Below are 17,003 nucleotides of genomic sequence, written 5' to 3' on the forward strand. Positions count from 1 at the left end.
GCCAGGCCTGGAGGTGGGGCTCAAAGGCGAGCGTCTGGTGGCCAGGCCTGCACCCATGAGGCTTGGCTGGGCTCAGCCCAAAAGGACAACGTGCTCCCTCCTTCCCATGGGTTCACCACCTGTGGGAGGGGCCAATGAGGTCGTTTGCCATCACACACACACTGCGTTCATATTGCCAAGGAAATTGGATACTTTTTTATTCACACACATAAAGTAACTTCCATATATTACAGTAGAATAGATAAAAATAAATGTATACAGTGTACAGTGCTGTAAATAAAGTTTCACAACTACAGGTAATACTTTCACCCTCCCTCTCCTGGCCACCATCCTCATTATCTTGGTCAGACAACGTGCTGCTCCCTGTTTGGCCATATATTTTCATCCACTTTGCAGCTGTCTCAACCATCACCTACACGGACCCTAAGTGATGTTTTCCCAAGCAGCATCCATTGCATTGAGTAGGGACTTCTGGTCTTGGGCCTGATCATACACTCTCCACGTCCAAGCAGAAAACCTCCCTCCTCAATCGGATTTAGGAAAAAAGAGTACGATGATAGCAGCTCCATAAGCATCATTGTGCAGTGAACCAGACACTGATGAGTGGGCCACGGTGACAATTCACATTGTCCCACAAAATCACATAGTGTGGTAGGTGAGTCCTTTTGAGTCTGCTCTCATTTTCTGGAGCCAGATCAGTATAAAGACAGCCCATAAAAATGAGGCGCTCTTGAGTGTTGTGTGGGCCTAAACTGGGGATGTGTGTGGCAACGCCATTCTCCGATATGGCAGCACACATTGTTATATTGTCTCCTCACTGGCCTGGGATATCCACCGTGGCCAGCTGGCCAATCAAGTTATGGGCCTGTATACGGACGGCCCTAGGTCAGGTTGAAACCGGCCTCATAGAGAAACACGGGGATCTGAGGTATTTCATTCTCTTCTAATGCCATTACAACATAGTAAAAACAAAAAAACAAATCAGTCATATAGAGGAGTCATACACAACAGTGACAGAAAATATCATACAGTAGGATTCTTCTATTCTTCTATTCTTTATTGAACTTCTACAAGTTCAATAAAGCCAACTACTGGTCACTACTCCAGTGGTTCCAAACCTGGGGTGCAGGCCTATGCAGAGGTATTGCAGGGAGTATTTGACTGGAGAGAGTTTTCTGTTGCAGTGTTTAGGCAAAATGCTGTAGTCAGAGAAAGCTAGATTCTGAAGGTAAAGAGAATACGTAAAATTCCCCAAAATTAATGTAATTACTGTAAGGTTAGAATGATAAACAACCAACAACTGACTTACATTCACATACTTGTATTGCAGTTCTTTCTCTCTGTCATTGTTCGACTCAAAGGATACCATGTAAATCTGATTCATGGCCATCTGATGCTTCTTCAATAACCCAGTTCATCCCTTTTTCCCTTTGTCGGAGGTGGGAACTTCCTGTCGGAGTGATTGGAGGCACCTGCGCCTGGCTAAGCAGCTGGCTGCTAGATGCTTCGGTGTGAACGCCAAAATGCCACTAAGAAAAATCCAGACACCGGAGGAGTTCGAGGAAATAAAAACTTCTCTCAACTCTTTAACCGAGGACGTGACTGCTGTCAGAGTGCAGCAGAAGCAGCTTCTGGGTCTACTGGAGGAGATCAAACAACTGCGCCTCCACAATGCGGAAAAGGACCGGCGAATTGAGGTACTGGAGCGGCGAGTGGACAAACTGGAGCAATACTCCCGCATGAATGATGTGGTCATTACGGGCATCAAAATCAAGCCGCGCACGTATACGCGTGCGGTGACCGCGGACAGCGTGGAGCCTAGCGCACAGGAGACACGCTCAGTGGAGCAACAGGTAGCATCCTACCTCTGAAGCAAGGGGATAGAGATGGACCTGGAACACATCGAGGCGTATCACTCACTGCCCATGAGGAACAAGAGACCACCAACTGTGTTAATGAGATTTGTCAACTGGAAAAATAAGATGGCATTTTTGAAACAAGGACGCAAACTGAAAGGAACGGACGTTTTCATGAATGATTACTTAACCAGGAAAAATGCTGACATCGCAAAAAAGGCTAGACAACTCAAAAAGCAAGATTCAACACACCTGGGTAACAAGCTGTAAGATATTAATCAAACAGAACGGGACTCAAGAAGAACCAAAAGTGTTGGTGGTGAGGAACATTGAGTTGGACAAGTACTGATACGAACAGAATCAAGGTCACATGACTCTATGTATCCAACATGTTCAACACCACAAACACACAGACTACATCAAGGAACAACGGAAATATGAACATGCAACAGAGAACTCTCTACCATAAACAGATGGAGCTGGAAACTCTTGACTACATGGAGCACAACGCAACGGATCTTAATACAGAAATAGATCCTGATAACAACTTTCTGTCTTGAAACCTGGTTCAATGTTGATAAAGGTATTGATTTTTGTCTCGATGATTATGAATTATACTATATGAATACACAAAAAAAATGGGGGTTGGGGTTGCTTTATACACTCACAAATCAATCAAATGTATGGTCTTAACAGATATGACATATGCAATAGATGGAACAATGGAATGCTTGACTGTGGAAATTAATAATGAAAAGAAGAAAAATATAATTATAATTTGTGTATATCGATCACCTGGTTCAAATATAGAGAGCTTCAGTGAATGGATGGAGAAATTATTTTCCACTCTAAATCAAAAAACATTAATTATATGTGGTGATTTTAATATTGATCTATTAAATCTAACCAAACTGAAAATCATAGATGACTTTTTGGATACGATGTACAGTATGTCCCTTTATCCAAAAATAACAAAGCCAAGCAGAATAACATCACACAGTGCCACAATTATGACAACATCTACACTAACATCATGGGAAATCTAACCACGAGCAGCCTGTTTATGTGACATCATTGACCACTTACCTGTATTAATTTTGTTTGACTGTGATGCAAAGAAAATTAAAGATGACATGAAAATTACTCACAAACGAATACGAACTGAATAAAAATACAAACGCCTTTAACAGTCTCATATTCCAGGATTGGAGCACAGTCTATAGGGAATCAGATGTGGATAATGCTTAGGGTCATTTCTTAGACATTTTCACTTCTCATTTTCACTGCCCTGCTGAAGAACGCAGTATAAAGAAGAAAATATATAAAGTCTGTGGCTTACCAAAGGAATCATAAATACTTGTAAAAAGAAAAACAATCTGTATAAATTGTTCATTAAGTTCAAAACTAAGGAAGCAGAACAAAGATATAATATTTATAAAAATAAATTAACAGACATAATAAGAACTAGCAAAAAGCTGTATTACAAAAAAATATTATATGAGACTAAAAATAATACAAAAAAACCTTGGGATATACTGAGCAACTTAATTAAACGGGGATCTGCTAAAGCAACATATCCTGATTATTTCATTGATAAGAATGGTGTAAATCACAATATGGATAACATAGTAAACTGTTTTAATAATTTTTTTGTAAATATTGGCCCAGAGTTGGCTGGTGAGATTCCAGACCAGGACATTAACCAATGTAATCAAACAATTAGTAGGAACCCTTACTCTATTTTTCTTTCAGCCGTAGATGAGCAGGAGGTGACAAACATCGTTCTCAAATGCAAAAATAAGATATCCACTGACTGCCATGATATCGATATGATAATTGTCAAAAAGGTCATACATAACATTGCAACACCTCTGACCTATATCTGCAATTTATCATTCCAATCTGGCCATTTTCCAAGTAAAATGAAAGTTGCTAAAGTAATTCCATTATACAAAAATGACAGCAAACACAGCTACACAAACTATAGACCTATATCTCTACTACCACAATTCTCCAAAATCTTGGAAAAATGTTTTAATTCCCGACTGGAAAGGTTTCTTTGCAAACATCAGATAATTAATCATGGTCAATATGGATTTAGAACAAAAACAACCACCTCAATGGCAATAATTGAAGCAATAGAAGTGATCACTAATTCACTGGACCAAAAAAAGCATACTATTGGAATCTTTATCGCCTTGAAAAAAGCTTTTGATACAATCAATCACCCAATTCTACTCAACAAATTTAATTTATATGGTATTAGGGGGGTTGCTGTGGAGTGGTTAAGAAGCTATTTAACAGGAAGGGTACAATATGTTAAAATGGGACCTTACTCATCAAAAAATCTCAGCATTTCTTGTGGTGTCCCCCAGGGGTCCGTTTTGGGACCAAAACCTTTCAATGTCTATATCAATTTGACGTATCTCAATCACCAAAATCCATACTCTTTGCAGATGATACCAATATATCATTTAGCAGTAATGATTATAATGAACTTGTAAACATGGTAACTGAGTAATTAAATAAATTGAAGAAGTGGTTGGGTAATAATAAATTAACATTAAATCCGAGTAAGACAAAGGCAATGATGTTTGATAATTCTACAACCAGTTCAAGACTACAATTATTATTGAAGGTGTTCATATTGAGTATGTAGATGAGAATACATTTTTAGGGGTTATAATAGACAGTAAATTATCATGGAAAGCCCACATCAGACACATAAAAGCACAAATCTCCAAAAGTCTGTCAATTATAAATAGAGTTGAACCATTTCTAAATGAAAATACACTCCGCACTTTTTACTACTCCTTGGTGCTACCATATCTTATGTATTGTATTGAAGTGTGGGGAAACAATTACCAATGTACAATCAATCCATTAGTTACTTTACAGAAACGAGCTGTGCGGATTATTCACAAGGTTGGATTTCTTGAACACACTCACAATCTTTTCATTCAGTCAAAACTATTAAAAATATATCCATCCATCCATTATCTGTACCGCTTCTCCTCACAAGGGTCGCGGGGCGTGCTGGAGCCTATCCCAGCTGTCTTTGGGCAGTAGGCGGGGGACACCCTGAACTGGTTGCCAGCCAATCGCAGGGCACACAGAGACAAACATCCGCACTCACAATCACACCTAGGGGCAATTTAGAGTATCCAATCAACTTACCATGCATGTTTTTGGAATGTGGGAGGAAACCAGAGTGCCCGGAGAAAACCCACGCAGGCACGGGGAGAACATGCAAACTCCACACAGGGAGGCCGGAGCCGGGATCGAACCCACGACCTCTGAACTGTGAGGCGGACGTGCTAACCAGTCGACCACCGTGCCGCCATTAAAAATATATGATCTTGTAAAATATTATACATTAATAATTTTATTCAAAGCTTTCAACAAACAACTACCAAGTAACATACAACACTTTTTCACAATTCGGGAAAAAATGCGTAATTTGAAATCTACTCTGAAAAGCTTTTGTGTATCGGTATGTGGTGTGAAACTTTGGAACAGCCTGGATATCCAACACAAGCTGTGCCAAAATATTCACAGATTTAAACAGTTATATAAATATATGCTCTGGTCACAATATAGTGAGAGCGGGTCTTAATGCCATGCATTGTTTATCTGCAATATGCAATTATGCAATATGGAATCAATTCTCTGTCTTGAAATGTTGATGTGTGCTTGTTGTTCCTCACCAAGTTGGCATGTATTGTCTATTACCCTTCTGGTATCGTTGTTCTTACCATTGCTGGTATGTGCTTTCTTTAAGTAGTCTCTTACCATTGCTGGTATGATCTTTTCTTTGTTTCTTACCATTATTGTTATGTCCTTGTCTTACCATGTATGTATTATTATTAATCTAAGTTAACAGTTAACTGAATGAATGAACAAAACTGTATTGCTCTTATTTTCATTCATATATTGGTTATACATTGCAATACTGTGGTCAATTTTGCCTTGTCTTTTTGTTTATTGTTATGGATGATGTTAAAGGACAGAAGGAAGTATTTAAACAGTTAAGTTATTGAAGAGAAATAGGGGTGGGATTAAATAAGTTTTTCTTCTTCTCACTCCTTTTTAAGTGATAATGATTTGATTTGAATATCAAACCTGTATATTTTCTGCTTTAAGTATTGCTCAAGTCGTTTTTGTTTGTTTTTTGTATGCAGGTCATATATGTTTTATAAGTAATTTTGCTCGAAACAAATAAAAAAAGACAGAAAAGAAGAAAGAAAGAAAGAAAGAAAGAAAGAAAGTCTATTGTGGGGATTCTGATAGTTAACATTTTGGAATATGGCATTGTCTTGAAGGATTGCATCATGGATCTGTCTCAACGTTTATTATCATTATTTGAAATCACCATATTACAGCTCTCTCATTGTTGTTCATTGAGAGTTTATTTCTGCCACCCATGCGAGGTTGTCGTCCAATCCTGGAAATAGAAGTCAAGTCACACTGTATGACAATTTGCAATGTATGTATTTGCAGAATGTATGTTACAGAATTGGTTACCAATGTAACTGTATTGCTGTTTTACATAAAATTGTAATGCATCACTGCAGAGTGACAGATGATTGGTGATTGGTGCTCTAAATTGTGTAAATAATTCCTATTTGTTTTCTCAAATTTATTTTGTCATTTTTATAGTATCATTAGGGCTCCAGACTGCCCTAAATGGTTAAATTTTGCCCCGGAAATATGAGAACGCAAGTTAATTTTTCATCCAGTCATCCAGTTTTTTTGACCCCTTATGAAGAAAAAAATAAATGGATCACGTTTTCCCACGCCCGGACGCGGGGCACCGGGGCCCCCTTCTGGAGCCAGGCCTGTAGGTGGGGCTCGATGGCGAGCGCCTGGTGGCCGGGCCTGCACCCATGGGGCCCGGCTGGGCTCAGCCCGAAAAGGACACGTGGGTCCCCCTTCCCATGGGCTCACCACTGGTGGGAGGGGCCAAAGGGGTCAGGTGCCGTGTGAGCTGGGCAGCGGCAGAAGACAGGGGCCTTGGCGGTCCGATCCCCGGCAACAAAAACTAGCTATTGGGACATGGAATGCCACCTCTCTGGCAGGGAAGGAGCCTGAGCTGGTGTGTGAGGCTGAGAGGTTCCGATTAGATATAGTCGGGCTCACCTCCACGCACAGCTTGAGTTCTGGTCTTGGCCTGCGGGACCCCGGAGGCAGCTGACAGGTACCAGCTGGCCAAGTGGAATGCAGCTCTGGCGGTTGCTGAGGCAAAAACTCAGGTGTGGGAGGAGTTCGGGGAGGCCATGGAAAATGACTTCCGGACGGCTTCGAGGAAATTCTGGTCCATCATCCGACGTCTCAGGAGAGGGAAGCAGTGCACCATTAACACTGTATATAGTGGAGATGGGGTGCTGCTGACCTCAACTCGGGACGTTGTGGGTCGGTGGGGAGAGTACTTCGAAGACCTCCTCAATTCCACCGACACGCCTTCCACTGAGGAAGCAGAGCCTGGAGACTCTGAGGTGGGCTCTCCTATCTCTGGGGTTGAAGTAACCGAGGTAGTCAAAAGCTCCTCGGTGGCAAAGCCCCAGGGGTGGATGAGATCCGCCCGGAGTTTATAAAGGCTCCGGATGTTGAGGGGCTGTCATGGTTGACACGTCTCTACAACATCGTGTGTACATCGGGGACAGTGCCTCTGGATTGGCAGACCGGGTTGGTGGTCCCCCTTTTTAAGAAGGGGGACCGGAGGGTGTGCTCCAATTACAGAGGGATCACACTCCTCAGCCTCCCCGGCAAGGTCTATTCAGGGGTGCTGGAGAGAAGGGTCCGTCGGAAGGTCGAATCCCGGATTCAGGAGGAGCAATGTGGTTTTCGTCCCGGCCGTGGAACAGTGGACCAGCTCTACACCTTCAGCAGGGTCCTCGAGGGTGCATGGGAGTTCGCCCAACCAGTCTACATGTGTTTTGTGGACTTGGAGAAGGCGTTCGACCGTGTCCCTCGGGGACTTCTGTGGGGGGTGCTTCAGGAGTACGGGGTACCGAGCCCCCTGATAAGGGCTGTCCGGTCCCTGTACCACCGATGTCAGAGTTTGGTCCGCATTGCCGGCAGTAAGTCGGATTCGTTTCCTGTGGGGGTTGGACTCCGTCAAGGCTGCCCTTTCTCACCGATTCTGTTCATAACTTTTATGGACAGAATTTCTATGCGCAGCCGAGGTGTCGAGGGGGTCCGGTTTGGTGGCCTCAGTATTGCATCTTTGCTTTTTGCAGATGATGTGGTACTGTTGGCTTCTTCAAGCCGCGATCTCCAACTCTCGCTGGAGCGGTTCGCAGCCGAGTGTGAAACGGTTGGAATGAAAATCAGCACCTCCAAATCTGAGACCATGGTCCTCAGTCGGAAAAGGGTAGCGTGCCGTCTCCGGGTCGGGGATGGGATTCTGCCCCAAGTGGAGGAGTTCAAGTATCTTGGGGTCTTGTTCACAAGTGAGGGTAAGATGGAACGGGAGATCGACAGGCGGATCGGTGCAGCGTCTGCTGTGATGCGGACCCTGTATCGGTCTGTCGTGGTGAAGAAGGAGCTCAGCCGAAAGGCGAAGCTCTCAATTTACCGGTTGATCTACGTTCCTACTCTCACCTATGGTCATGAGCTGTGGGTCATGACCGAAAAAACAAGATCTCGGATACAAGGGGTTTCCTTCGCAGGGTGTCCGGGCTCTCCCTAAGAGATAGGGTGAGAAGTTCGGCCATCCGGGAGGGACTCAGAGTCGAGCCGTTGCTCCTCTGCGTTGAGAGGAGCTAGTTGAGGTGGCTCGGGCATGTGATTAGGATGCCTCCTGGACGCCTCCCTGGTGAGGTGTTCCGGGCATGTCCCACCGGCAGGAGACCCCGAGGATGACCCAGAACACGCTGGAGAGACTATGTCTCCCGGCTTGCCTGGGAACGCCTTGGGATCCTTCCGGAAGAGCTGGAAGATCTTGCTGGGGAGAGGGAAGTCTGGGCTTCCCTGCTGAAGCTGCTGCCTCCGCGACCCGACTTCGGATAAGCGGGAGATAATGGATGGATGGATGGAGTTGTAGTTTTTTTAGAATTTTATGTATTTGTCAGGTGCAGCTTTTTTTTTTTTTTTTTTACCATTACAAGTGTTATTTATTCAAATAAAGATAACATTTGAAAAATGTATTAACTTACTAACAATGTATGAATAACCATCAACAAATAAAACATAACAGTCCACTTAAACTAGAACGCGCAGGAGGCGGTCATTTGACTGCTTATGCTTTACATTTGACGATGTCACCCCGCCATATCACCTGCTATTTTGACAGGGAATGGCCAATTTACAAATTAAAGTCATCTACTTGTAGCCAGCAGAGTTGTTTGTCAAATATCAAGCAGATTTGTCATTCAATCGTTGTTGCAAAAAGAAGTGAAAAAAAACCCTGGGCGTTCTAGTGTTAAACGTAAGTGCAATAAGGCCAAGAAAAGTGCAGTGCATGAAAGCTGCTTCTAAAGTGAAAATGCAGATGAAACAAGCAACATAAAACAACATAAAAACCTGGCAATTGAACAGGAGAGTGCAGACTTGTAACATCAGAATATGTCAACAAATTTAAGTCCTTCCATATTGAAAGCGTGTGTGTGGGTGTGAGTGAGTGTGTGAGCGAGAGAGAGGTTTTTCTCCTCGAGCCGCACGAGACCCTTCTCCGTGACAATGCATTTGCTTTTGTCCGAGACACAATCATAATCAAAATAATCCCAAATGGGGCTCTGTCGGTTTCTCCCAACATTCGCCATTATAATATTGTTTTAGTTTTGTTTTATACCCATCAGACTTAATTGTAAACGCGTTACGTCACTTCAGACGCCGAGGTGCGTACGGCAGCGCCGTGTTTTACATTTTAAATGATCACAAAAGCTTACAAAGACGAAAACTAATGGTATTTTCGCTACGATTATCGTTCGTTTTAGTTAGTCTTGTGAGCAGACAATGTCGTTTTAGTTAGCTATCGTTTTTCAAAAAACATTTTCGTTTTTATTTTATTTCGTAAACGAAAATGTTTTTTTAATTTTAGTTTTCGTTATTTCGTTTGTTTTCGTTTACGATAATAACCTTGCGTGGTACAGGTTAAACCCGTTCTCGACATCGTTTGGCTGACCCGGACCAACTGGGACCATGTGGGGCGATTAAATATGCAGATGGGAATTTGGCGATGCCCAGCTCTGGTAAAAAGGGTGTTCAAAATGAAGTTGTGAGCAGCATGGGAATGATGGATGACAGATGGTGAACATATGGTGGTCAATTTTTTACAAGTACAATTTTTTTTCAGGTACAAAATTATTTCACACACCTTCAAATTGTTTTCTCTACGAATACAAATTTCGAACATTTCCTTGTTACAAGTACAAATTTCCATGTTACAAGTACAAATTTCTGTGTTACTTTTGCACCAAATTTACCTCCATACAAACAGCTTTACTGAGACTGGGTGGCAGTGTTGGGCGAGTTACGCCACAATTTGTGAATGGATTATGTCTGCTTGCACTGTTGTTTGAGCTTTCGCAAATGCCGGCATCATTTCTGAGGAGCCGCAAGGCAACGAGACTGACTTTGACAATGACGAGAGGGAACCTAGCGTGTTTGATGGAGACCTTGCCCAGCTGTTCATTTCAGATGCAGAAGATGAGGATTTGGATGGATTTGTGGATGAGGATTGATCAGAAAACAACATGAGTACATTGTTAAATACTTAAATAAACAACCAAACTCAGTCTTGCTCCCGCTGCCTTTTTAAACACATATGTTGCATGCTAGTGTATGCCTTTGCCTGATAATACGGTACACCATATGTATGTGTTAAATACAGAAATAGCACCCGTAACTGAAACTTAGCCTTTTAATATGGTGCACCTTTTGGTCAAGAAAATACAGTAAGTCCCCTTCAAACAGGCTGTTTTGCCTTTCAGGAAGGTTTTGTTTCATTTTGTTTATTTGTTCTTGTCCTAAAACCATGATTTTATTTTGCCGCTAGCAATGTAAAGCACGAAGCGTTTGGGGCTCGTGTCATATATGAACATAGAAGTTATACAATTTAACATTGATGTCAAGATTTTATATTAAAAAGCTATAAACAACTATCAGGACGTCTTGAGTTGATACACAGCTGTTGTTATTTTTGTCAGAGGTTTGGGAAATAAATTATTAAATGTTTCCAGGTACCCCATGTAATGTGCTCACACACCCCTAGAATGACGCGCACTGCTGGCAGGGATATATTGACTTACACATTGAAATCACGCTGACATCTTTTGGAGAGAACAACCATTAAACTGATGGACTGAGACACTTGAGACATGTACAAAGACATTTGCAATTTGATTAAATCAATTAGAAATGCCATTCTGTTGTGAACGACTGCAAGGTGGTGTGAGGATTTGTCCATGTTATTTTGAGAAAGTTATCTCTGTTTCAAGGAATGAGCCAAACCAGTGGAAAAAAAAAAAGTAAAATAGAATGGTCAACAAACACTGTTTTGTACCTCACCTGCCACCAGTTGCCATCGTCCTGGTTAACAATCTGAAGGATGTCTCCTGCCTTAAACCTTAAGCCAGCCTCCTTGCAGGGTATCAGATTGTCACTGACTGGGTTATAGTCATAGTGGCACTTAAAGAACATCTATAAAAAATACACAAGTAAAAAAACAATGATAAATGTGATACACAAGTACAGTATGTTCAGAGCAGGAACGTTACAAGCTTCCTCAACCCAAAAACATTTCTGTAATGGTGAATAGACCAGCATGTACAACCTAAACTACAGTATTAAATCAATTATTGTAGATATCAAAGTATAGTTATTTATTGATGCTCCACAAAAGAAAAATATTGCACAGTTGTTCCAGCAAAGCCCAGTAAGTCAACTTTAATAGGTGTCAAGTTATAAATTCACTGGTATTCTGCAGAATTTGCTGAATGTTTGAATTCATAATAGTCCCCGCGGAATTTGCCGCAGATTTCAAAGCTCTCCGCAGAATTCAGCGCACTCCACAGATATTACGGCGGCAACATGCCGAATATTACATTTACATGTAGTTTTCATCCCAGCAGCGAGATGTCGCAGTCAGACACGCTATGTTCACACTGAAGGGTGTGATGCCCAATTCAGGATTTTTTGTTAAATCTACTATTTTTATGGTCTCGTTCCCATTACAAAAACAAATGCGACATCGAATGTTAACTGAACACATACATGATGTGACATGCATGTGCACAAAGCATGACTCCAAGTGCTATGCACAACAGACGACGACACACAGCAGTGTTTGGCGGAAGTAAATATGATACAGCATGTAGGGGCTCATTTTCTATCATATCGCCAGAAGAGCCATGAATTATTTTGGTGAAATGAGATTTATTGGGGCTCCACAAAAATGGTGATGTCCAGTAAAGATGACGAACACGACGAGTCTAAGAATTCTTCCTTGGTCGGTTTTATTGATGACAAGGTGTTCTCTCACAATAATAGCACTCTGGTAGTAGCCGACAAATAACTATCAAATTGCTACAATTGCTACTATTAATATTATGACTAGGAATCCTGTCATGTGAAATAATTCAGATAAACCTATTTTATTGAGACTCTGTCTTTTGAATATTAAATCACTTTCTTGGAAAGTTCTGTTAGTTAATGACCTCATTTGAGACCATAATCTTAACATGATTGGTCTTTGCGAGAACTGGTTAAAACCTAATGAGTTTTTACCACCAAATGAGGCCTTGCCTCCAAACTTCGTGAGTTGCACGCCCTCGTAAAAAAGGCGGGGGTGTTGCCCTTATTTCCGAATCTGATCTCAAACTTAGCCCTCATTCTAATGACGCCTTTAAAACATTATGCGATCAACAGCCTTGTTGCCATTTTATCTTTTGTTTAATAGCAGTTATTGCTGCTTATTGCTATTGTTATTGCAGTTTTCTGGTGTCTACTGTATATGTTTTAGTATAGTTAATTTATGTTTTAATTTATGCTTTCACTGTCTTTGTTGTTGTATTATTGGCATTTTTGTTAAATGTTAAGCGCTTTGTTACAGCTGCAGCTGTTATGAAATACGCTATATAAATAAAGTTGTATTATTTTACTGTCCCACTGGCTCGTACTTTTGTCTTTTTAGATGATTCGATGATTTTCTGAATTTGTGGCTGACTTGGTAATTCATGCAGATAATGTACTTATCATGACTTTAACATTCATATCAATCTCCTGACGGAACCACTTACTGTGGCGTTTCAGACAATAAATGATACTTTTGGTTTCACGCAGATAATGGATAAAGTGATGCATAAAAATGGTAATACTTTAGATTTGGTACTAACCCGAGGCTTAGCCTCCTCAAATATAATACTACTATGTCTGACCATTACTTTATAAAATTTGAAGTCCTGGCTTATTCCCATCCTCCTGACCACAATCAAAGTTATAACAGCTGCAATCAACCACCACTGCACTCTTTGAGCTACTCCCTCAGGCAACCGCTTCCTTTCCTTATTGTATTGGTTTGATTGATAATCTCAAAAATGATTTCAATGTCATGTCATCATCTTCCAAACCGCTTATCCTATACAGGGTCGCGGGGAGTTGCTGGAGCCTATCCCAGCCGTCAACGGGCGAAGGCAGACTACACCCCGAACTGGTCGCCAGCCAGTCGCAGGGCACACACAGACACCGTCACTGAGCGGGAATCGATCCCACGCTGCCCGCACACAACTCGGGCGTGTGCACCACGACACTATCAGTGGACCCTGATTTCAATGTTGCTCTGTTAAATGCGTTTGACTCCTTAGCACCATTAAGACTTAAAACTTGTCCTAAGAGGCTTACTCTGTGGTTTACAGAGGAAACCCGTGCACATAAACAATCATGTAGGAAGCTTGAGTGCAAATGGCGTGCAACTAAACTTGAGATGCGATATCTTACAGATACAAAGTGCTCATTTAAGACAAAACTAATTATTTCTCCAGATTAATTGTTCTAAATAAAAACAACCCTAAATATTTATTTTATACAGTGGCAATGCTAACCCAACAGTAGCCAACATCCAACAGCTCTTCCCATTCATTTTACGACTTCATGCAATTCTTTACTCAGAAGATTGAGCGCATTTGGAACTAGATTAAGGACACCGTTCCTAAAACCCTGTTATCAGGGGCAATATGGCTGATAATTGTCTGACAACCCTATCTCAATTTTTTAAAGTATCTCTTGAAAGCCTAACAAAACTGGTTAGTGTGTAATGGGATATGTTTTTTTCTGTTTGAATTGCTGATAGTTAAAAGTGATATAATCACGGTAGTGGCTTATTTTGGGCTTAAACAATAAGGCAATAAAGATGAAGTAAAGAGAAAAGAAGGTGTGAAAATGTACTTCTTGCAAGTTTCCTGTAGAGTGCAGGTGCAGCTCACAGGAAACATCGGTAGGAAATAACCGTCGCTACGAAGCAGTGCTGAAAAACCACAAGTCTGCCACATACAACTGAAGTCATGGCAACGACCATCATTCTGCATGACAACAAGGACGCCAGTGGACTCTGGACTAACTATACGAAGACATCTTTACACTTTCACTTTAGATGTATTGTATAAGTCCGCTGATAGTGTAGTGGTACACACGCCTGAGTTGTGTGCGGGCAGCGTGGGATCGATTCCCGCTCAGTGACAGTGTCTATGTGTGCCCTGCGACTGGCTGGCGACCAGTTCGGGGTGTAGTCTGCCTTCGCCCATTGACGGCTGGGATAGGCTCCAGCAACTCCCCGCGACCCTATATAGGATAAGCGGTTTGGAAGATGACATGACATGACATGTATTGTATAAAGGCTGGGTCTAGGAATAGAATCATGTTCCGGTCTATACTATCTCTGCTAAGGTTAAGATAGGCGTACCGGCTGACCCAGAGCTCTGAAGTATGTATAGACTCCTCTGTCAGGAATAAATTGGTTGGCTTTTAACACGTCGTCGTAATCGTAGTCCTTTCCCAAAATTGAACACGCTTGGAACATCGAGATTTAACAGATGATTCAAAACACAGGTTCCTTTATGTAGCAAAACAGACAACTTATGTGCTCGACCCGCTTCCTGGCAAACTCAAAGAATTGTTTATGACCTTAGGACCCTCCATCTTAAATATTATTAATGTATCACTCACCGCAGACACTGTACCAGCAGCTTTAAAGACCGCTGTTATTTGACCACTACTTAAGCGACCAAACCTCAACCCAGAGAGTCTCAATAATTGTAGGCCCGTTTAAAATCTTCCGTTTATTGCAAAAATTCTTGAAAAAGTCATAGCGCAACAGTGACTATATGGTTGCTAATAATTGATTTGAACTTCTTTGGTCAAGATTTACAGTCGACCACTCTACTGAAACGGCCCTTGCTACAGTGACTATTGAGCTTCTCCTAGCTATGGACCCTGGCACCTTATCAATACCCCTCTTACTCGATCTTAGCCCTACTTTTAACTAATGTTTTTCCGATATCGATACTGGTATCGGTAGGTAACCCGATACCGCATTAAAACGCTGGTATCGGATCGGGTGGTACTAACAAATAAAATGCCGATGCCGGTTATCGATACTGGTATAATTATTTGAACGCAGCGCGCATATTTGAGAGCCGCATGCGGAAGGAAAATACGAGGAGAAGCCTTATCCATTATTAGCGTTATTGGCCATCGGTCTTCTTTACTGTACTACGGCCTAGTTTGGTGAAAAAGGTCGCTATTAGGACATACATCGCCACATTGGAGGCAGTTGCTTGGGGGGGCTTTGATGCTATCAAGAGCCTGCAATTACTTTGGGGGCATGTCGGCCGGATCTTAGTCTTGTAGCAAAGTATGTTGCTTTTGTTTGACACAGTACATTGATCACTAGTTTAATGGTGAACAACGTCTTTCATGAAATGGTTTGTGTCCAGATAAACTCGTCTTTATGACCCGTGGAAGCTTTTCGAGCTCGCCCTAGCTTGCTAACTGCTAACAAAGAGACGAGTTTGTTTACAACACATCGCTCAGCAAAATGTTCTATAATGTTCCATCAACGTATATGAAATTTGTATACCTATATAATTAACAGATTAATGTTGAACAGCAGTGCGAACTAAATCTTGAATGAAAAGTAAAAAGAAAACAATAACTGATATGAAGTCATCAGACCATAACCTTGTATGTGGGATTTTGTTAAGTGGAAACGTTGAAGATTTGACAGCCATTGTTCGCGTCTGCTTTCAAACAACTTCATTTTTGCCTCCGGTTAATTTGAATCACTACCGGGATCACAAAATAAAATCTCTAGTTGACCGATTAGAGCAACCATAAACAGCATAGGTGTTAACCTTTTTTAGAAACACATAACAGACTTCTGTTATCTCACTCACTCGACCGCCTGCCCCTCTGGCAGCATACAAATGTAACTTCACGCATTGGTGGGTCGGTTAGAATCACTGAATATATTTTAGAAGTACAAATGCTGCACCTTGCTTTATTGCAAATGTACATTCATGTGAATACAGTATGTATCCCATGTTCACTCTCACAAGCACAAAGAGCTATGAAAATAGGCTGTTTATTCAACATATGTATTTTGTGTGTATATGTAAAACAGATACTTCGCAAGTGATGATTTAAATATGAATAATTTTACATCCAAGTGAGTGTGCAATTCTTTAGAATTACGAAAAAAATTGCGCTTATTTTGGATTTTTTTTAAATGGCGAGGTATCGGTACAGTATCGGCATCGGCTGATACTGCACAGCCAGGTAGCGGAATCTGTATCGGGGCCAAAAAGTGGTATCGGAACAACACTACTTTTAACACATCAAAAATGGCCAAAAAAACAAAGAAATACTGTTGAGGTTTCTTTTGCTAGTTTCAAAAAACGTCTATATAGGAACAATTTTTTTTCAGAAGAATTCCCGGTTGTACGTTTCACACCTATATCTGTGAAAAATTGGAGACGTGTAACAGCCTAAGTGCTACAAAAAAGTATTTTACAGCCATATGCTAAACCTTACAGGAAGTCCGCCATTTTGGCTTTATTTTGTAATTGGGCACCATTATTGCCCTTAAGAGATCACATTTTAACAAACTCCTCCTACATATTTTATCCAATTGCCTGCAAACTTTGGGTGATT

General features: G+C 41.4%; 1 protein-coding gene and 1 pseudogene across 6 annotated transcripts in view; one reads left to right on the forward strand and one right to left on the reverse strand.

The window, feature by feature from the left end:
* Window positions 1-17,003, reverse strand: part of LOC147135051 (MAGUK p55 subfamily member 2-like) — a 161,663-nt gene that overhangs the window by 76,091 nt on the left and 68,569 nt on the right. For all 6 annotated transcript variants that reach the window (XM_086055159.1, XM_086055161.1, XM_086055158.1 and 3 more), the window contains one exon: window positions 11,367-11,498. In XM_086055159.1, coding sequence (XP_085911285.1) covers window positions 11,367-11,498 — 132 coding nt within the window. The remainder of the gene's footprint in view (window positions 1-11,366; window positions 11,499-17,003) is intronic.
* LOC147135056 (uncharacterized) lies at window positions 1,524-10,540 on the forward strand (annotated as a pseudogene).

This window comes from Filicampus tigris, chromosome 16, assembly GCF_054856515.1.
Source record: "Filicampus tigris isolate MCC_2025a chromosome 16, RoL_Ftig_1.0, whole genome shotgun sequence".
NCBI classification, from domain to species: Eukaryota; Metazoa; Chordata; class Actinopteri; order Syngnathiformes; family Syngnathidae; genus Filicampus; species Filicampus tigris.